Source organism: Neovison vison, chromosome 6 (genome assembly GCF_020171115.1).
Source record: "Neovison vison isolate M4711 chromosome 6, ASM_NN_V1, whole genome shotgun sequence".
NCBI lineage: Eukaryota > Metazoa > Chordata > Mammalia > Carnivora > Mustelidae > Neogale > Neogale vison.
The window spans coordinates 99,060,493-99,083,603 of NC_058096.1; the positions used below are offsets into that span (position 1 = coordinate 99,060,493).

At 33.9% G+C, this 23,111-nt stretch overlaps 1 protein-coding gene across 3 annotated transcripts in view; it reads left to right on the plus strand.

Annotated features, from left to right (window-relative positions):
- Window positions 1-23,111, plus strand: part of NAALADL2 (N-acetylated alpha-linked acidic dipeptidase like 2) — a 1,286,203-nt gene that overhangs the window by 732,962 nt on the left and 530,130 nt on the right. For all 3 annotated transcript variants that reach the window (XM_044251814.1, XM_044251815.1, XM_044251812.1), the window contains one exon: window positions 8,641-8,760. In XM_044251814.1, coding sequence (XP_044107749.1) covers window positions 8,641-8,760 — 120 coding nt within the window. The remainder of the gene's footprint in view (window positions 1-8,640; window positions 8,761-23,111) is intronic.

Genomic DNA, 23,111 nt, shown 5'->3' on the forward strand with positions numbered 1-23,111 from the left:
AACTGTGGGTTGGTCATTTTAGTTCTCTAAGCCTCAGTGTTCTTATCTGTATAGGGGGAAAAATAATAGTACCTCAGTTGGTTGTGGGGATGAAATGATACAAACCATGTAGAGTGCATTGAGTGCACTTATCACTCTCAAATTGCTAACTGTTGTTATTATGTGATATAAAATAAACACATTTAAATGGGAGGAATTAAAATATGAGAACTATACAACATGATTTGGAAGTACAAACTTCATATCATATTGTCGAAATGTAATCTTCCTGTCTTTTGTTTAATATGACAAATATTAATCATTAGGGAGGAAAATGCCTTGTTAAGTATGAATAAATAATAAAATACATATCATATCTGATCATTTTTAAATTTAAAGCTAAAAGCTCAAAGAAACTAAGAGTAAATATTTAATTTTTGAATACAGAATGAAAAATCATAGCAACATAGGCCTGAAGAGCATTGCTTGTCTTCCTTTTGTAAAATATCAAGCCATAGTATAATACATGAAATCTAAACAGTATGTCAAATTGTATCAAGTAGTCTTAAAGAAAAAATAAAACCACTGCATGGAGTCCTTGGAGAACTTGTGTCTATTTTCTCATATTTAGGAAAACTTTGTCTTTCTCTTTTAATATTCTCAAACAAAAGAAAAATTATCAAGTGTTAGGGCAAAAGACAGAGCTGTATATGTTTGGCTATGAATGCTTCCTATTATAGATTTAAAAAAACTACCAGAAAGCTAAATAAAGGGAGTAGAATGGAATTGCATTATTTAAATTTTTGTTGTTTGGGTAAGAAGATGAAGCTACTGTCTCACTAACAGAAAAATGTGATCTTGGTACAAGCAGTTTTTCAATGTTGAAAATGACTTTGCATTTTATTTGTTTCCCTTCTTTTCTATGGAATCCATCTTTTGGTCAACAGTCCACAACTATGAGATAAATGGGTGTGAACACACTTGTATATAATGTTGTTATGTTTTAAAAATCTGCATAAAATTTCTTGGCCCAATATGATCTTCTCTTTCTGGTTTCTTGAGTTTGTGCATGAACCAACTTAGTTAACAAAACAATTCCATAATTACTGCTTTTTTATTTGAACATAATAACCATGAGTTTAATTTCCACATATTAAAGTACATTTTTTCCTGTATTTAAAATTTAGACAGAAGCATTTACAAATACAGAAGTGACCTATCACAACATGTTGTCCAGAGTTAAATCATTTGTTAGAGAGGTTATATCTTCTATTTGGGAAAGAGAACAAAAGCCCATTTTATGAAACAAAAGTTTTGAAACAAAGATAGTTGAATTTAGCTAACTGGTTAAAGTGCAGTGAAATTTCTTTCCCTCTTCATTAAAACAAATATGTCATTTTTAGTGAGAAAGTATTTGGCTACAAAGTTCTAATTTGACTAAAGTTATTTCTAAGGATTCTGAATCATCATAATTAAGTGTTATTTGACTGAAAATTCTAGGTTGGCATTTTTATTTTTAGTTTTGACATGATTTAAAGCATGCCACTTACCAAGTTAAGTGATAATATAGCATTCTTAGCAAATTTAATTTATATTTTAATCTTCATAAAGTACTAGTATTTAAATATGTACCTTATGAATAAAATTTACCTAATTCCAGTAGGTGCTGTGAATTCGATTTTTTCAGAACTAGAAAGATCTATGGAAAAGTCAATCCTGAGGTTTATGTGCTATTTCAGTACACTAATGTAATTGATTTTAAAAGAAACAGAATTCTGTCACATTACTTTCATGGCCTCCAGGAAGAATTCTCTTGAATGAATTTGCAACTCCTTCAATATTCTTACCTTAATAAGTTGAGTATCATTTATTAAATAAAGTGCCCTGTGATTATTAACTTGTTTTTCCTGTCTCACTAATATAACAAACACTCACCAGTCAGCAAATACATACTGGATGCCTCTTAAGTGCCATTTACAGGGGACAAAGTGATCAGAAAGAAAGTTCTAGACACTGTCCACATGCAGCTGACAGTCTAATAGCAACAGTTCAGTAAGCAATTGTAAACTGCGTGTAAATTGAAACTGCTGTGAGCACTAGAAAGATATTTAAATATTCTGAACTCTAGTTTCCTCATCTATAAAATTGGCAGAAGTATCTCCCAAATATGAATGTTGTGAAGGTAGACTGAACACAACAGATATGATCTCCTTAGTAAAATGTCTAGCACAGAGGACATAAATTGCTAAGTATCGATTTTCTTTTTCCCCTATATCATGTCATAAACCTGTGCCCACTTCAGTCCTCACAGCCCTCCCTTCCTCTCTCTCTCTCAAAAGCCCTATGTTCTATTTCCACCTTTCTAATAGCTGAGGGTTTTCTGTGAACTCCTCTTGTCCTCGTTTCTCTCTTGCTTTACCCACCTCTTCCTTCCTTCTCCTTCTCTACTCATTCTACTTTGCCAAGACCTAGGCACCAGCTGCAACCTAGATCTCTCACGGATACCTGCTTCTTTTTTTCAGCCACCTAGGAAAGCCCTGAGTAATACATTGCTCTACCATTTAAAAGGCCAGGTTCAGGTGCCCCAGTGGTGTGCAGAATGGTTCAAGTCAGCTTGTTCTGGTGAACGGAAATCAATTCTGTGAATCTTTCCTAATTCTGGTTTAATATTTAAACCACAAAAAATTGTAAATGCTAAACATCAGGGAACCCCCTCCCCCAACATACACACTGAGATACATTTTACTAACATACAACTTTCCTGCACTCAATACGCAGCAAGAAACTGTTTTTCCAGTTACAGTATGGCCACAATATTAGGGTAGGTTACATGGAGCCAAGAACAATACCACAGAGACCACTCAAAAGTCAATAACAATATTGTAAGGGGCAGAGAACTTCCTTCTGGTTTCCATCTGAAAGGGGAAGCGTTTTAGATAAACTTTACCTTTCACACAGAACTAAAGGAAGATCTAGAGCTAAGTTCTTTCCAAGAATTCCCTCAAATTATCTGTCATATATAACCTCTTCTGGGATACTTGGAACATTTTGCAAAATAGCAACTGATCTCCCATCCTCTTTCTCAAGCAACTGAGCCTGGTCCACCAGGCTTCCTGCCTGGACTCTCAACATAGTGACCCTGCATCTGGATTGCCCGCCACCCTGATGCCAGGAGGCATGGTTAAGTCATTCCAGGTTACTTATCTCCAAAGCAATTAGCCAGTGCCGCTGCTGCTATTTTTTATTTCATTTTAAGGATCTTATGCCCTGGTTTATGGCAGGGTAACAGAGTAAATAAGTTAAACATGTGGAAAGTGATGAAGTGGCAGAAATTCTCATAATCAGTTATTGCTGATATTCATGGAAATGTCAATGGAGTAGGATTAACCTCTTTTACATTAGTTTATGGTGTCCATTCTCATGATGAGAAGGAAGAATCTAGATCCAGTTTCTCTATACTACTTTTGTTTTTAGGACTTGTCAACCGAATTGAGCCAAATCTTCTTTTCAATTTATAAATATTTTTAAGTCTCCTTTTTGGTAAAAACAGACCAACCATCCAACCAAAATACCCTCACCCCTCTCAGCGGCATGTGTACCAGCTAACTCTTGCTCCAAACTGTTGTATATCACCTAACTGTTGTTTTTTCCTTCATTGATAAATTACCTGAAATGCCATCCCTATCTAATCTCTACCCCATAAGTAGAAAATCCATAACTCCCTATTTCAACATTTCAGTGTTTTACTCCTAAACATATTCAATGTCTTTGTTTCATTTGATCGAGCTCGTCACTCATTTGTTCTTAACTTCTGCCAAAAAAGTTCTTTCCCCAGGTGAGTGCATGGCTTCTCATTGATTAGATACAATCTCTATAGCAATGCCTAACCTGACAACCTTATTAAAATAATTCCTTATCACCCTCTACTATATTACCCCTTCCTTATTGTTGTTAGATCATATCATACCTGAAATCTTTTGATTTGTTAGTGTCTTTGTTTACCTTTTTATAGTTGACCTAACAGGAGAAAGTCACCAGAGCATGAAGGCACCTTTTGTAACTCATTTTCTTCCGTAACTTCAGAAACGAAAATATAACTTGACACATAATGTTGTGGTCATCATATCAGCAAGCCTTGCATTTATTATATCACTGTAGCAAATACTTTTTCCAGCAAGTGTATATATTACAGTAAAAAAAAAAAGTGATAAAATTGACAAGCCACCTCTTTATCTGATCTTTTTCACCACCAACAGCAAAATGGATTTGTGTCTCATGCTTAATGCTGGATTCAGTTAGGATGTACTATTTTAGCACACTAGGTGGTATCTCTTCTGATTGGTTAGGAGTGCATTTTAACTGATTAACACTTGCATCCAGTTATTAAAGATTTTAAATAGTTAAATATTGTTTAAATAATTTATAGTTTTTAAATACTAATAATTATTTAACATTAAGATATTAAATTTTTTCTATAGCTCCCTACTTATGCCAACCCCAGTTGGTCTTCATTAACTAGATTACCATCCTGAGAAGGAGTTTGAAAAAGCGGTAAATGATTAGTGATGTTTCCACAGGAGTGGGAGGAAGCAGCATTGATTTTCATGCTCTGGTATGGTGTGGTTTTCATGATAATATCCATGTGATGGAAAGCCTTTGAATGAACTTGAAAAAAAAAGTACTAACACAATTCTCTGAATTTTGAAATCTTCATAAATATTAATATATTAATGCCTTCTAGAAAAGACAGAGGTAAACATGGGAGGACGTTTTGATTTTACAAGTTTTTAATAGACATGAACACTAATTTGAAGAGGAGTCAAAGCTAGATTATATAAGATAGTAAATTTCTGAAGTAAAACTTGTATTGAGGTGACTGGTATTTCTGATGACACTGTATTTTGTCAGTATGTTGGGTTTACCATTTCCAACTCTTGAGTAGAAAATTACTGTTTTAGTCAAAGCAACAATGCTTTTCAAACACTCTGTACATTCAGAATCTGTTAGAGAAGAGCTAAGAGGATCCAGAGTGTTTGATTTGGTTGAAAATGTCAAGTCTGAAAAATTTGAAAGCATACACAATTTCATAAGTGTGAATAATTTTTGCTACCTCAAGACAGAAGAGAAACTTGGCACTGGATTGTTCATCACTGTGTAGCACAGGCTACCCACAGGTGGATGGTCCTGTTTTGTCTTCCCTGACCTAGTTATTACCCTGATAGTTCCATTTTTTTTTTTTTAATTTAGCTGACCACAGAAAATAACAGTTCTATTCATTTCTCTTAGTTATTCCTTTCTGTTGCTTCTGCTCAGGACTGTCTCACCATTTCTGTGTAGAAGCATAAAACCACTGATATAATAGAATATCACTTTTTAATGTTTTGAGTTTTTGTTATTGCTAATTATCTGGTTTATGATTCCTCCTAATCACATATTTTGCCACAAAAGATAATTGTATTTTAATATATAGTGGTTATTTCTAAACTGTGCCACTTTCTCTCTTAGCTGCTACCACTATCTACTGTCATTTCAGTACTTTAAAATCTTTAATGAAATGTAAAATATTTGTTTTTTGTTACAGTTGTTGCTATCATTTTATATTTTTTGTTCTTAATCAAAAATTAATGCATAGAATTTAAATAAAAATTAATGTTTTCCCCCCCAGGTTAAGTAACAATAATAATAATAATAATAAAACAAAACAGAGCTAGTCCATTTTACTTTGCACTTCTCACTTACTTCCTCCTATGTGTCAGGGAAGTCCTCAGTGGAAAAGCTGGTGCATACAAGTGAATAGTTCAACAAGTACATGGGTTCCTGCTCATTTGATGCTTTCCAAAGGGATTAGTCAGATGTAACTTACCCCTTGGTATTTGGACATAAATTAAACATTGTACCTCAACTGTTTGACTGGATGATTTTCTAGTGTGACAGAACACATACTATAAGAAAGGTCCATTGTAGAAACAAGAATGTGTGGAAAGAAATGGCTTGACATTTTATCATATCATTGTATATTGATTTGTGTCTTAGAAAAATTCAATGTGCTTTCTTGCAGCCGTGATTTTTCAGTTTGCTTAAAGGTAAATAGGAAAGGCTTTCAGGAAGGACCTGATTCAAAGACATCTTTTGAAGGCAAAAAGATACATTTTTATTAGCACTTATCAAACCATGAGAACACTGATTTCTTTAATATTGATTTTTAATGCAGAAGCCAAAATAAATTTGTATAATGATGCTGTATTGAGGACTATTTTTGTGAAAAATGAAAAAAAAAGACCTTCTTCTTATGTGTTAAAATGCTTGAATCTATCGATGTGCTATTTAAAGAAAGATCATTGAAGAGCTCTTTAATTAAAATTGCCATTATTGAGGCAAGCTATTGCTGTTTTCCAATAATGTAAACTAGTATTTTTGTAACTCTCATACCTTTTGGTTTATATACAAACAAAAAGTGGAAGTCTAGCCCACACTGTTTCAAATCAGCATGATTCCCCCAGCCTCTCCTAAGTATGAAAAATATGTTCATTAATATAACCAATTGAGTAATATTCCTGTTTTAAGATGATATCAGTGAATCACACATAATTAGTAGGTGGCTTAAAAATTTAAATGAATAATGTGAATTTTCTCATTTTTTTCAGTGTGATGATTATTAATATTATGTAATAATTTATTTAACTAGGCTTTTAAAATCATAATTGCATAGTTATTTATATTGTAATGGTATTAGCAAACTCAAAAATTATATTAATAAGCCTTGCTAAACACATTTTAATAGGAACAAAATTATTATTCAAAACCATTCAGACAGAAGTGTTTTTAACAAGAAGGTTTTCTTAGTAATCCATTTGAAAGTATAGCTCAACTTTTCAGAGATGCCATATAAACTATAATCATTTTAATTTATGACCAATAAGCCAACAATATATGCTGCATATCTGGGTGAAGGGTGAGAAAGCTGCATGATGGATTCATTGAGGTAAAATTTTATATGTATATAAAGAGATGAGTCCAGTGAGGTCCTCAGGAGAGTCAGAAACAAATCACAATGGGATTCAAAGTAGAGAAAGTCACATATACATGAGCAACAGGGAAATACAGTTCGTTAGAAGGTAACATTTGAAAAGGTATCAGTAAAGTTTTGTATCATTAAAGTTTTGCCAGATGCAGTTGAATGAAATGGTTAAGGAAATATTTCATGCCAGAAATGCTTCCTCTAACAGATTTGTTGGTATCTTAGTATTCACATGTGCTTCTAAAAACTTCTCTCTTCATATGAGTCTTCTATGGAAATCCTTTGCATGAAACTAGTAGAAGAAATTAGCTCCAGTTGAGAAAGGTGGGAAGTTAGATGTATAGATTCTCCATCTGTGTTCTTTCTGTATTTGCCTCCACTAACTCCTTAATGTCTCAGTGTTATTATTGGAAAGCATAACAACTACTTTTTTTTTTTTTAAGACTTATTTGTTTTGTGGGGGAGGGGGCGGGTAGAGACAGAGGGAGAGAATCTTCAAGCAGCCTTCCTGCTGATCAGGGAGTGAGTCATGGGGCTCAGTCTCATGAACCTGAGATCATGACCAGAGCTGAAAACAAGAGTCAGACAACTAACTGACTAAGCCACTCAAGCACCCCAATGATTACTATCTTAATGATAGAAATTATGGAAACTAAACATTAAAGAAATCATCTTGGATCATAGGAAGATGTGTTTGATAGAACCTTCAGTGTGGAGCTTTTCAAGGAGAAGGAAAAGAGCAACCACATCAGAGGATTCTCATTAGAATCTCCAGAAAGGCATACAATTTTCATATTAATAAAAAGGGGACTTCTTAAGATAAGAAATATTTGATGTAGAATAAAAGATAGCTGTAGGGAGGGTAGTGAATATTTGACAGAAATCATAGTCTGATCTCATGTTCTAAAATCCTTGAAGATTTTACGCCAGATTAGTGCATATAGTCGGCCATACAGGTTGTATCCTATATAACCCAAGGATTTGTCATTCACACTGGGTATATGCACCACCTGAACACTGTGTATGATGGAATTTACTTAATTTGAATAAAAATTGAGAGCCTTTGAATTTTTTGTAATGGTATGATTATTGTTGAACTTTAAGGAAATTAATCTTGTGTTTTGTAAAATGGTTTAAATTCCAGAAACATAAATATATAGTAAACCAATCTTGATAGTCTGTTAAAGGAATGAATTGGGCTTGTAACTTTTTTAGAAGGGACAGGGCAAAGGAAAAATGAATCCAGAGCTTTTAAAAATTTTTTTTAATTTAAATTCAATTTAGTTAACATTTAATGTTTTATTAGTTTTAGGGGTAGAATTTAATGATTCATCAGTTGCGCATAACACCCAGTGCTCATCACATCAACTGCCCTCCTTAATGCCCATCACCCAATTACCCCATCCCCCACCTCCCCTCCCTCCAGCACCCCTCAGTTTGTGACTCTAAACTATTTTTTTAAATGACCAGAGGAATTGTTGTATCCTGTTAGAAATAGAAAGATCATGTCTGTGGTGATTGGGTCAGGATAAGAGTAGAAATAGTTCTTTTTTGAATATATCAAATTATTGTGAATGGTTTTGTCATACTAAATGGACAGTTTGCTTATTCCTGTAAGACTTTATTTTTCTCTTCTCTTTCAGGCTGAAGTCATTGATGTGAGTTATGGAAATGCAGATAATTTAAAAAGGATTCAAAAAATGAAAAATACAACGAATCAGATTGCACTCCTGAAATTAGGAAAATTGCCATTACTTTATAAGGTTGGTCCGATGGCTGTTTGTTGGTGGTGGGCTGATTTTTTTTTTTTTCTTTTTGAGTTACATGCCTCTGTAAGTGGAAAGAAAGAGAGACCTAGAAGGAGGGAGAAAGAGAAGCACAAAAAGTCAGAATGTCACAGAAAATGACTTCACCAAAGTAGAACATTTTAAGTTAAAATCTTTAAGAGAAAAATTAATGTTCTTATTACTTAACACAGAAAATAATTTAAGCCAGGTATTGGAGTTTGTGGGACCTTGATAAAATTGTCTGTACTCTTTATAATAATACCAATGTAGAATGCTGGAAATAAGAACCAGAGTTTCCTCTTATGACATATGTGAAACTTCTATTATCAAAACTGACTAATTACTGTGTGCTTTGTGTTAGACTAGTATCTAGCAGATTTACACTCCTTAGTGATTGATTTTGTCAACTGTATAACTTCACAGTTACTGACTGTGCTCAAGAATTTAATTAAAATATAATATGCTAAGGAGAAACAGAAATTTGATTTATTTTATTTAAATAGAAGTTTATTAACACTCATCCACTAGATGCATTTACATAATTAAAGCAGCTCACTCTAAGTATCTCATAATGAACCACCACGAAAGATAGCTACTACTGCTCATTCTTACTTCATTTTCTTTTTCTATTAAAAAAGAATGGTCAGGGGCATGTGGATGGTGCAGTCAGTTAAGCATCTGAATCTTGGTTTTTGCTCAGGTCCTGATCTCAGGGTTGTGAGCTTGAGCCCTGCATGGAGCTCCCAGCTCATCATGGAATCTGCTTAAGCCTCCCTCATCCTCTTCCCTCTCTCCCTGCCCTCTCTTGCATGCACACACACTCTCTCTCTAAAATAAATAAATAAATCTTTAAAAAAATAAAATAAAATAAAAAAATAAAAAAGAATGGTCAGTGTAGTTCTGTCACTGGAACTCTCTGGTTCTTAACATGTATTGGATTTCTCCTCACCCAACACTTAAAAATCTTTGCTTCCCAGTTCAAAAATGTTCCAGAAATCTGTTTGCGCTTGCTGTAAGGAAACAAGAGAACATCCTGTGTCTGTTATTCATTACCTTCCATGGATGCCATTACACTTAAATCAATGTCTGATAGTTGATAATTGTCTAGAATTTTAAGGTAGTCTTAAAAATACTTTATATTTGAGATATATGATATATGTCTATCAATGTGATATTAATTTTTAGTAGTATAATTTGTCAGTGTATATTAAATCACTTAATCACATTTTGATCCATTAATTCCAGTTCAACTAGTACGCTATATAGAGGGAAAAACGGAGATGATAAACATAAAGATCATCAATGATGTGACAAATTTCAGAGATGATTTGTGTGTCCAGTTTAATATTGAAAATGATGCTATTTATATGGCTGGATACTATACATTTACAATGTAAAGTAGAATATTGAGGGGAACCTGGGTGGTTCAATAGGTTAAGCATCTACCTTTGGCTCAAGTCATGATCCTGGCTTCTGGGATTAAGCCCCAAATCAATCTCCCTGCTCAGTGGGGAGCCTGTTTCTCCCTCTGTCTGCTGCTCCCCATACTTGTGCATGTTCTCTCTCTCTCTCTGTCAAATAAATAAATAAAATCTTAAAAAAAAAAAAGAATACTGAACAGTATGTGAAAATCTTTATAAGACGAGCAAGTTATAAAGTAGACGTTTGTAGTAATTATCATAGTAATGATTGTATTCTTATTTCTAAAGATAGCATGTTAGTAATCTGGAATAAATACATGTTTTTAATGTATTGTCACGTTAATCTTCACAATAATCATAATGTTGGGTAGGGACAATTATTATCTTCAGTGTACAGAAGTAACTAAGGCAGGAAACAAATAAGTGACTGGCTCAAAGATGGTCAGATAGTCAAATGATTCAATCTGGATATATACCCTGGTAGTCCCACCTCACATTCTGCGTCTTTAATGTGTAAATGTAGTTACAGTAGCTAGCTAATCAAGATGATAAATTGAAATTTTTAAGTGAGGCTCTAATATGTACAAGAATGTGTATTTCAATATGAACTACCCAACACCAATATTTCAAAGGAAATAATTAAAAGCATGTTAGAGTGTTGTTGAACCTCTTACATCTGGTATATAAAAGATTTAGAAGATGGGATAGGGAGATTTTATGAATATAAATTTTGGAGAAATTTATTTTTTTAAGATTATATCTATTTATTTGAGAGAGGGACACACACACACACAACACACACACACACAGAGCATGAGCACGGGGAGAGGGAGAAACAGACTCCTTATTGAGCAGGGAGCCCAGCCTAGGGCTCAATTCCAGGACCCTGAGATCATGACCAGAGATGAGGGTAGATGTTTAACCAACTGAAACACCCAGGCACCTCTGGAGATATTTATTTTAAGTTCTACTCTAAGCCTCATGACTGGTGCTTCAATGGAACCATGTGGAAGGCTTAATGTGTACTTCTGCAGTATGGGGGACAGGATAGACTGGTGCCTGACTCACCCTAGAAACCTGAAAGTAAGAGAGGGGTTTGCTCACCATCTAATAAGTGAGTAGAAAAGGAGTGTCTGTGTTGGAATTGACCTGTCCCTCCAGAGCTGGGAGCAGAAAAATATATGCGTGTTTATATATTTATGTAGTATCTATGTCTCTGTATATCTATAAGTAGATACAGTTATATATACATACACACAATATTTGCCAGAGACCTAGAAACAGTGTCTATAATTGGCTCTTTAAAAAAATACAAAGTAGCTGCCTGCCTAGTCCTTCTGGTCTAAAGAATACACTAATATTTATAGTGACTCTTGAGAAGGTAGAATGCAGTGTAGAGAGAGAACACAAATTCATACTGATTTGAAAACTATCCAAAAAGCAAAACTAATTTATATTAGGTATATTTCCTAGTGAAACAAAAGAGTATAAGTGATTACATGTTTTTGTTAAGCTACTTGAGTTCAGGCCTAGGCAAATCTGTGGTTCTCTGGTCTGGGCTAGACTAGTGGGAATGAATTATTTCTCCTGGCCAAGAAATGCTTTACCTGCCCATAACCCCCATCCCTGTTGTTCTGATGCACCTTTCTTTGACCCAAAAAGACTTACAGCTCTCCAGTGTTATTTACTCAGCTTCTCGGGGCCAATTATATAAATTGGGTCAATGGAATTATGGATGATTTCTACTTCTTTATAGTTTCCCATTGTTAGTAGTATGGGCTAGAAATTTTTCTAAGCTTTCTTTTTTATGTACTATCACATTAATCTTCATAATAACCATAATATTGAAGTAGGAACCATTATTATCTTCAATTTAAAGGTAAGTATCATTAGTGCATGAGGGAAGAAAGAAAACAGAGTATACTTCTTCAATAACAGACCTGAGTTGGCGGAGGGCAAGAAGATGAAATTTTAAATCAAGGGTAGAGTTTTGATCATGATGTGAGATGATGTGCTCTAATTATTAAAACATGTGACTCAAATTGATTACAGGACTTTAAAAATTATAAATAATCAGAAGAAGTCTTCTTCTAGGTGTTTGGGGATCCTCTCTAGGTATGTTCTGAAAGGACAGTGGGAAACCAAGCAACATTGTTTCTGGTACTTGATTCTGCTTGTTCAGTCTTCCAGTGACATAGGGACCTAAAATGTTGTCTGTGGAGGGGACCAATTATGTAAATTGGATTGGTGAAATTACAGATGATGAAAAATTCGAGTTATATAAGACATTCAAAAAACCTTTTGTAACAGAATTTATAGGACAAATACTCAAAATCCTTACCAGTAGATTATGAATTAAAACAAAGCAAGTTTCTTTATATTTGACTTTATATTTCCCAGGGAATATTTACATTATAAAACCATTTGGCCATATCTACAAAGCAATGAATTATTTTTTTTATCTGGAGGAGGATGCAGTTATTAAGAACTTGGTGTTTTCCCCTCATCACCTTATTTATAGGCCCATGAGTAGATTTAACAAAGAGATATATGTGGAATCCCCCTCTAGACAGAGCCTTGCCACAAATTCAGTATATCTTCCTAGCAGAGGACACAAGGTATCCCTTTCTTTAACTTTTTAAATTCTACTGTAGCTGGTCTCTGTGTTCTGTGGACTATCCCAGATATTTGGGGGGAATCATTGGTAATACATTTATTGATATACAGTCACATAGAAAAAGGAAGTATGGACAAGATAAAGTTATACAGCATGGTAACAGCGAAAAATGTTTAGCTAGTCCATCAAGTATATTCTGGGGCTGACACTAGAAAGCAAGGCAATGTAGTGATACAACTGGGTTGAAAATGGCAGAGAACCAATTGACTTCTTTGTGTATCACAACTGCTCATCGTGATTCTCAATAAGCATCTATCTGGACTGGGAACATGCAGCTGAATGAGTAAAGAGAAAAGTTCGTCTCTTCTGACTTGTGCAGTAGCTACTAAATCAGAGTTCAAAAATACATTTGGGTGAGACGCTCTGCATCTGAGGTAGCACAAAAAGGGAAACTAATTGTGAATTAAATTATCTCCTAAAATGAGTAGAAAAATAATCTGTGGTCAAGAAGGAGGAGATATCATTAGTTTTAATGTAAATACTGTCCATGTGTTAATTTAGTCTCCATGAAGGCTTTGCTGAGAAAATCCCTGTACTGTGTAGCAGGAACGATGAGAAGCACATGGCTTTTAGAAGTTGCCTTCATCTATACATTATGACCACGAGAAAGAGCCAACCCAGTTCTCCAGATCTAACTTGTGCTAGTTCCCTTAAGCTTAAACCTTAGACAAATGTCTTTAGGTAATTTTTAGTTTTGTATGTTAGCAGTTTGTTTTATGGGACAGTGCTTTAATTCTTTAAACTTCAAGACAGAATATTATTTTATAGGTCCTAATGGATTCACTTAGATTTCTCTGCGACAGTCTGAAACTTAGTAAAGCCCATCCTAAGACCCTCACATATTCCCAAATTGTTGAATAGCACTCTAGTATGAAATTTATTTTATAAATGCAATAAAAGCCCTTGGCTTTCTTTTTAGAGCCATTTTCACAAAAGCAATAATAATAAAAAAATTCTGGTATACCTCGTGACAACTAGAACTCATATAAATCCTTCTGAAACATGGAGGCTGGGCCATTATCTAGGTCTATACCACACATCAGCCTCATGTCTTACAGGAGTTAAATTTGTATGCAATGAAATTACAGATGAATGCATATATTTATGCCTTTTTTGCATGGTGAAATTACACATAAAAATCCACAAATGCTATTGCTGTTTTTTGTTTGTTTGTTTGTTTGTTTGTTTTTAGTGAAAGGAGTAACAGACAGCACATTCCTAGTACTCACTGTTACATAGTAAGATATATCCATAAGTATTAGCTGGTTTTTAAATTTTCCTTATTTACATTTTTATCCTTATAATCAGAATTTTAATGATCCAGGAATCTGAATGATTTTGTAATTTCCTACAATGAACCATTTCCCTATCTATTCATCCAGTAAGATTTATACTTTAATATTAATCGTATACTCTTTGGCCAGTGTGTAACTTAACCAATCACTACTTAAGTTCATAAGGCATTCTTACACAGGTAGGCCTCTTTGAAGAGCCCAGAAGGAAATGAGAGGTAGGAAACAACTGTTAGGTGTTTATACCTTTGAACGGAATGTTTTCCACAGGTTAGGAAGGAGTAGAATTATTTAAAGACAGGTAAACTTCATACTATTTTCTTAATTTAAAAAATAATTAAATTTAAAATGCTGAGTTGGGGATTCAGTGAGGAAATATCTATAGGTATTGGTGATTTCCCAATCTGTATTAAACAAATGGACAATTGGATGATCAACAAGAAATCTTCTAGTTTAGGTAAAGTAAATGCTGAGAAACATGGTATTTGAAAACTAACTTCACATGAAGCAATTTGCATGCTTTGAAGATTTGCTGAATTGTGGTTTAATTCATTCCAATCTCCTTTTCTTTTTTCCTGATAGCATTAATTCAATCCCTTTTCTTTTTTTCTGATAGCATTAATTCAGCAATTAATTCAGCATAATTCAGAATATAATAACCACATTCGAAAGAATTATTTTTTCTTCTAGCTAATAATAGACAGTGTCTACTCTGCTTTAAGCAGTTTAAGTTTAAGATGGTAAAATTAAAAATTAATTTCTTATACCCTAAAATTAAAATATGCATTTACCTAAGAGCTCAAAAATATGTGGTGCCTATTACAATAATACAACGATGTGCACAAAAAGGGATTTGGGATGTCTAGGTGGCTCAGTCAATAAGGTGTCTGCCTTTGGATCAGGTCATGATCCCAGGGATGGAGTCCCTCATTGGGCTCCTTGCTCAGCAGGGAGGCTGCTTCTCTCTCTGTCTGCTGCTCCCCTGCTTGTGTTCTCTCTCTCTCTCTCTTTCTCTGATAAATAAATAAATATATAAATTTTTTTAAAAGGTATTCAATATTTTTAAGAGATAAAATATTCATGGTATGTTTTATGCATGTGTGATATATGCATGGGCATGCTGGTATAATCTTATTTGTGATGTGGCAATGAGGCTACAAAGATAGGAAAAAAGAGGAAAAAAAACTTTTTAAAAAGATTTTATTATTTGAGAGAGAGAGAGCAAGTGAGCAAGAGAGAGTGCATAAGCATGGGGTGCGGGGGAGGCAACCGGAAAGGGAGTGGGAGAAGCAAATTCCCTGTTGAGCAGGGAGCCAGATGTACGGCTGCATCCCAAAACCCTAGGATCATGACCTGAGCTGAAGGCAGAAGCTTAACCGACTGAGCCACCCAGGTACCCCGAAGACCCCCATTTTTTTTTTAAAGATTTTATTTATTTGACAGACAGAGATTACAAGTAGTCAGAGAGGCAGGCAGAGAGAGAGAGGAAGGGAAGTAGGCTCCCCACTGAGCAGGGAGCCTGATGCGGGGCTCGATCCCAGCACCCTGAGATCATGACCTGAGCCCAAGGCAGGGGCTTAACCCACTGAGCCACCCAGGTGCCCCAAGACCCCCATTTTTATTGAAAGTTTTAGTGTATTATAATTTCCCCCGGTATTGGTGATCCTAGTGGATCTATATATGTGACTTTCTATGACTATTTCAGATGAAAAAAGTGTTTAAATTAGCACCATTGTATGGTGATTTTAGATATGTTTTTGTGTATGGAAGCAGACTTGCTCCTTTTAATTTAAGAGAATTTTTGAAAGTATTTTACGAAAATAAAAAACAAACACTCTCTTGATACTTAGAAAGGGTATGTTTGTTCACTTACTGGTTTAATGAGGTACTTCCTACCCAGTTCTCAGAAGTGATTACAAAAGACCAGTTCTCCATATTTTGTAATTATAAAACTCCAGAGCTGCTCTGTTGATCATAGAAAACATGGTCAAGACTAGAACACAAAGTCAGAAAACAGTGGTTTAATATATTTAAAACCTAGATCTGCTGTTGTTTTTTTCAAATCAGAATGCCTTCCATTTTCCACTGACTGACTTTACTTATTTTTCTAAATGACTTAGACCAAATATTACCATATCTATAAAAGTTAAGTAGTTTGAAATACAACTTCAATCATAAGTTATAATGAGAAAACTTTGGACTGTGTCATTATTCTGCCACTTGGTAATCAGACTTTAAGGAAGTGAGTTTAGGATAAGAATAACTAATCGAATGCTTCAGATCCTATTCCTGGTATTAGAGTATTATTTTATGGCTTAAAACCAAATGAAGATATGTCTACAAGTCTTCAAAGTCTGAATTATTCATTCATGGTGAATGAATCCCATAATTTGAAAGTCATGTCTGTATTTTACTTATGTGATAATATAATTTAATTACATTTACTGTCTCAAATCATAAAATCAAAACAAGTGACATCATGTATCAGAAGAGATGATTTTTGCATATGTGCTGTAATATGGCCAACAAAAATAATCCCCATGTCTTCACACAAGTTTGGGACCAAAAGAAAGGGTGCAAAGCATGTTTTTGCTCCTGACTGTTAAATGTGTAAATTAAGAAAAGCAAGAAATTAAGAAAGGGAGAGAGGGAAGCCAGAGACAGACAAGAATGGAGGAAGGAAAGAAGGAAGAAAAAAAAAAAAACTGATTTTTTTCTAGTTCATTCCCTAAAGTCACACATGTTTCAGAAAATTTTTTTCAGAAATATTTTTTAATATATTATGTATTATTCTAAAATCTGAAAGAGTAAGCTGTAGACATATTTTAACTTTTGGGAATTGTAGATGTCTTTTATGGAAGTAATATGGCTTTGTGGTAATCTGGAGCTTACCTTTAAATATTCCAGTTTTTCCCTCTCCTCCTGCATATAGTTGACAATATTTTTCCTGCTGTAGATAGGTGTCCCCATCTGTCCACTCTGCCTTGTTTGCTCTGTGTTTGACAAGTAACTTGTTTTAAATCATGAAGCACAATGTGGCGGAATGCAATGATAGTAGATACAGTCTCCAGTCCTGACTCTTCTTGTCGTTTAAGTGACCTTAGAATATTATCTAACATCTCTGAAGTCTTAGAGATTTTGTTTGGTTTTCTCTCTCTCTCTCCCTCCCTCTTTAATTATATTCTAGGCATCAGTAATAAAAATAATATCAACTCTTAAGGTTGTATATTAAATTTGAAAATGCAAGCAGAACTCTTTTTATTAAAGATTTTATTTATTAGAGAGAGAGTGAGAGCACGTGTGGAGGTGGGGAGAAGGAGAAGCAGGCTCCCGAGTGAGCAGGGAGCCCCAGGCAGGCTTGAACCCAGGATCGTGGGATCATGACCTGAGCTGAAGGCAGGCACTTAACTGACGGAGCCATCCAGGTGCCCCAACAATCATAACTCTTGATCAGTATTATTTCAAGCTCTTAAAAACCAAAAATCTAATGGGAAAGGACATGAATTTAATAATGAGGAAATGTCAGTTCTCTCAAACTTGCTGAATTGAACTGAAGAAAATAATATACTTATTAGATAAATCAATTATAGAAATATTATCTCTCAAGATTGCACTCTTGCACAATTTAACAATAAGAATTATGTTGATGCCATGTAGCATTATTTAAATCTCAAAGGAAAAAAATTAAAGTTGTCTCTTTAATTCTTTTTGTAAAGTAAGACAGATATAAATTAATGGAGAAATGAATGTTAAAAATAAACATAAACTGATTAAGGATGACTATAAACAATGACCTGACAGGATAGTGCCTACTTTGAATTTTTACATTCTTCAGTGTTTATTTTTATGCACAAACTTTTTTGAGATGATAGAATTGTATAGTATTATGAAGATAATATTTTGATAATTAAAACTGTATTATATTATAGGATAGTATAAATATCTACAAATTGTAAATTTATTGTGAAAGTGGGGGTATCATGTATGGCTCCAAAAACAGAAGAAAATTGCCTGAATCCCAAGGTTATTGTAGAAATTAATTGAAATAATACATATAAGCTTTCAACATAATGTCTAGAACATACTAAGCATTTAACTGAATATAAGCCAATATTTTATTTAATCACACCAAAATATTTTACCAGTTACTGTGTTTTCTATTTGCATTTTATTTCCTTAATGGTCACTATCCTGTGTAATCAAAATCTAAGATTTCATTCATTACACTGTATAATCCCTGCCTTGTTTGTTCTACATAAGGCTCAGTACTTCAGTAGAGGGTTTAGATTATGTCAGGAATTATTATGACATTGAAGATTTTCTTTTGTATTTGGATTTAGAATATCCTAAAACTAACTTTTATTTAGAGATTTTTGCATAGTTTCTTCCATTTCTGAAATTTCATAGAGGGTGTTTACAAAACTGAAAAATTAAAAAGTAAATAAACCCTTGGCTCTATACGCAACAAAATTTTTGAAAAGCCATCTGATGTCTAATTATTAATTGCTATCTATTTGCCATGGAGCTCTTTCTCTCTCTGTCTTTTAATAAAAATAAATTAATTATTATGTTGCTGAGGAACACTTTGCTAAGGAATCTTATTTAGCAGCTTAGATTTTACTAATTTGTTCTTGCTGTAAAATACGTGGAGACAGTTAAATTACTTCTGGCAAGAAATATTGAAAAAAAGATGAGTATTTGTTTGGAAAAAAATACCCAAAACCTCTCCCTAAAATTTATGTAATTAAAATTATAGCCACACAATGTATTGTGGCTGGTTTTGAATTCAATAGACTTCCTGTTTTTATAACAAATTAACCTATAATAAGTTATAAAACCTTAACCTAGCTATAGAAACTTAAAATATTCTCACTTGAACTTCGAAATTAATATACACTGAATAAATTGTTATTTTAATCAGTAATTATTAACATATAAGTTAATTTATTATTCTCATAAATATTCATTAAATTGCTTTTTAACTGAAAATATATATTTACTGTGTTTATGTGAAAGCTATTGGGAAGGTTTTATAGCCCAGTATATATTATAGTTAAAAATAAAACTTTTGTGGTTTTAATAATGTGCAATTTGAAAAAAGCCTATTACAGTTAAAATGAAAGTTACTTTTATTTACTAGATTTGCATTTCCAAATTTTATTCAGTCCTCATGTAAGCTTTTGGTGTGTTTTCTCTTGTACTGAATTTTAGATTATACCTAGGAATCTCATTTAGCATAATAAATTCCTTATAAATTTTCTTCAATTAAAAATAAGTACATTATTTGAATATTATAGTCATCCAAACTACATTTTAAAGCTCTTACAACACTGATAGTTCCAATCATTTTGGAATAATTCTGCATTTTAAATTAAATTTGTTTTGGAAAATTAGAAAAATTAGAGTCACTATAATCCAAGAATATGTGTAGTATAATAGCAGACTCCAGTTTGAACTAGTATTCATAATCAAGGAAGAGCTGTCAAGCAGATTATTCCAAAAGATCATGTTTATTCTTAAATGTTCAGTTATGGTTTTCTTTCTGTTTTTATCCAAATCTATTACATTCGTACTATCCCTACCTATTGAGTTAAGAGGAGGCTTGTTTTTTGATGTGGATAAATTATCCACATCAAACTTCTGTAATTCTCACACTAAAAAATTTTCAAACAATGTTAAGATATAAAATGAGTCACCAAATGAAATGGAAGAGAAACACTTGAGGTTGTAACTTGCCATACATACCTGACGTTGTTCTAATACCCAAATTAATGACTGTTCTAATACAGTTTCTTTGTCCTTAAATAGTGGCGTATCTATATTTGGATAGGAGTACAACTTGGTGAGGGCATTATGGATATTAAAACACCTGTGATAAAATCTAAAATTTAATTTCTATTCTGTTAAGAAAAGGACAATGGTAGCATGTTTCTTCACCTTATATTTTGGGTGGTATCCACTCTATTGTCAGCTTTATAAATTTTACAACTTCAAGGATTCCTTAACATAAGAAAAGAACTGGTTAAAAATAAAATTTGTAATATTTAGTATATTAAAATAGAATTGGCTTTCCTCCCAAGTTGCTATTATAGGACGGATACACAAGCATTGTTCTACCTACTTCTTATCCTTCATTACTGAGCTTTCTGTGACTCTGTAGGAAATTATCTAAATCTTTCACACATGCACCTGAATTAAATTTTTAGTTTTTAATTTAGAACAGTAAACAAAATGAAGCAAGTCAGCCCATGTTGGTTTCCTGTGTTATTATGTGTGCTGATATACATGCTTTATAGTCATTGTTTCAACATGTTTTGATATACAACCATCTATTTTGAAGTAAACCAAAGAGAAAGGCAGCTACAGGATATGAGTATGATTGAATCAGAAGACAATGAGGAAATCATTAAAAAATAATTTAATTTCTAAAATTTTCAAAATTGTCTGCAATATTCTGGATCCTTTATTGTCTGTTTTTCATAGACAGCAAAACTCAGTGACAAAGTGTTTTATGCTAAATTGGAATCAAAGAGGTCTGGGCAAAATAGCATAGTGACCTGTGCTGGAAATAATGAAGTAAAACATGGCTACAGGGTGGCTGGGTGGCTCAGTCGGTGAAGTGTCTGCCCTCCACTTGGGTCATGATCTCAGGGGTCCTGGGATGGAGCCCCACGCCCGGCTTCCTCTTCAGTGGGGAACCTGCTTCTCCCTCTTCCTCTGCTGGCTCTCTCTGTGTGTCAAAATCTTTTAAACAAACAAACAAACACAACAAAAGCATGGCTACAATGGTATTTTCTTATGTGATGATTGGTACAATATGTACAGATATTTTCCTTGGGTTTTTATAAAATTCCTAGTATGACTTGCTAACTATATAGATTTTGTTTCTTTTATTTTGATGAGCTTTATCATTTGTGTGTTTTAATCGTAAAACAGGCAGAGACAATCTGTTTTTAAAATAAGGTCACATAGGGGCCACTGGGTGGCTCAGATGGTTAAGCCTCTGCCTTCAGCTCAGGTCATGATCTCCAGGTCCTGGGATCAAGTGCCACATCAGGCTCCCTGCTCAGTGGGGAGTTGGCTTCTCCTTCTCCCTGTGCCTCTCCCTTTACTCATGCTTACTCTCTCTCAAATGAATAAATAAAATTAAAAAAAAAATCACATAGAGATCAGGAAACTGATAAGCCAGGAAAGAATTTTGTTTTATAAGTAATTTGAGATTCTTTAAAATTCTGATAGGTTAGAAAGTGCAATTTTAAAGCTCTTTGCCCTAAAATTAGGAAACACATGTATGCAGATAGTACTTTACAGTTGGACAGAGTACGAGACCGTATTCATGTAATTTGAGATGCTTTGGAAGGTCTCTTTAACCTACATTATATTAGTTAAATGCTAGAAATTAAAAGTTACTACTTGATACACTTAATGGGCAATTCGTTAGGATGTCACTATACATAATATAATTTATAAAGATTTTATTGAAAGGTAACTGAAATCAGTTTAAAACTAATCTCATATCCTTAGCACAGAGAAAAGAGTAGGCAGACTATTTAGAGTGAGGGGCTAGATGTGGAAGAGGTGGCTAAAGACAGATTTGAATTCTTCACTATTTTTACCACAAGGGTCTTTGTATCTATTGTTTGTTTACTATTTATAATAAGTTTCCTACCTCATTTCCCTTGACCAAAGTGTGGAATTTGATCAACTATATGGATTTGAGTTCCAGTTCTACCATTTAATTGCTAAGTCAGTCTTCAAGTTAACCTCTTTAAGACTTAATTTTCTTCCTTGTAAAATCAGTAGACTAGTATTGTCTTTATATTCCCTGGCCTTTAGTAAATGCTCCATAAATGTCTGTTATTGTTGTTGTGTTATAACCGTGGTAAAGGAACAGTTCTTATTTTCACTGGAGATTTTTTTTAAATGCAATTATCTGAATGATATCCTGTGTAACTGTAATTTTCAGATACATTATCTCGTGTAAACACTCATAGCATTTACAAAATCACCGTGATGTGTAGGAATGGCCACTTTTCTACAGTAACTGAGTCTCTGAAAGTTTGAGTGTTTATTCGATGTCATGCCTAATATTAGCCAAGAAGCTTAGGACTATTATTCCAAATCTTGCCTCTGATCCCCACAGTTTATTAATTTATCTGAATTAATGAAAGATGGGATGCCTGGGTGGCTCAGTCTGGTTAAGCATCTGCCTTGGGCTCGGGTCATAATCCCAGGTACCTGGGATTGAGTCCTGCAGGGAGCCTGCTTCTCCCTCTGCTTGTTCTCTCTCTCTCTCTCTGTCTGACAAGTAAATAAATAAAATATTTTTTTAAAAAAATGAATTAATGAAAGAATCTTTACCTTAAGGTGCCTTCTTTCAGACATTAGCACCACTGTGGCTTCAATCATGGTTCTTTACAACTAAAAAAGATGTTTTTAGGGGGACCTAGATGGTACAATCCGTCAAGGTTTTGACTCTTGGTTTCAGCTCAGATGGTGTTCTTGGGGTCATGAGATTCAGCTCTATATAGGGTTTTGGGTTCAGTGCAGTCTGCTCAACATTCTCCCTCTCCCTCTGCCCTTCCCACTCAAGCCCTCTCTCTCTCAAACAAATAAATAAATATTTTTTAAAAAGATGTTTTTAGATTACTTGTAAATGGTACAAAATGAGAAAGATGACCAAAGATAAAGCAAATGTGGAGAGGATAATTAACATCTGGAAAAGTCAGGTGATTAGTATATGAGTATTAGTCCTGCTATATTACCATTTCTATTGAGATCTTTAAAATTTTTAAAATTAAAAAGTTGGGGGGGTGAGGTTGAAGTTAACCAGGATTCTCAGCAGGTGCCTGAAAACGCCTCTATTTTAGCATTTATTTAGCTTCTCCCACCTCCAGTGAGGACAGATTGAACGATTACAGGCTTTCCATTTGGATG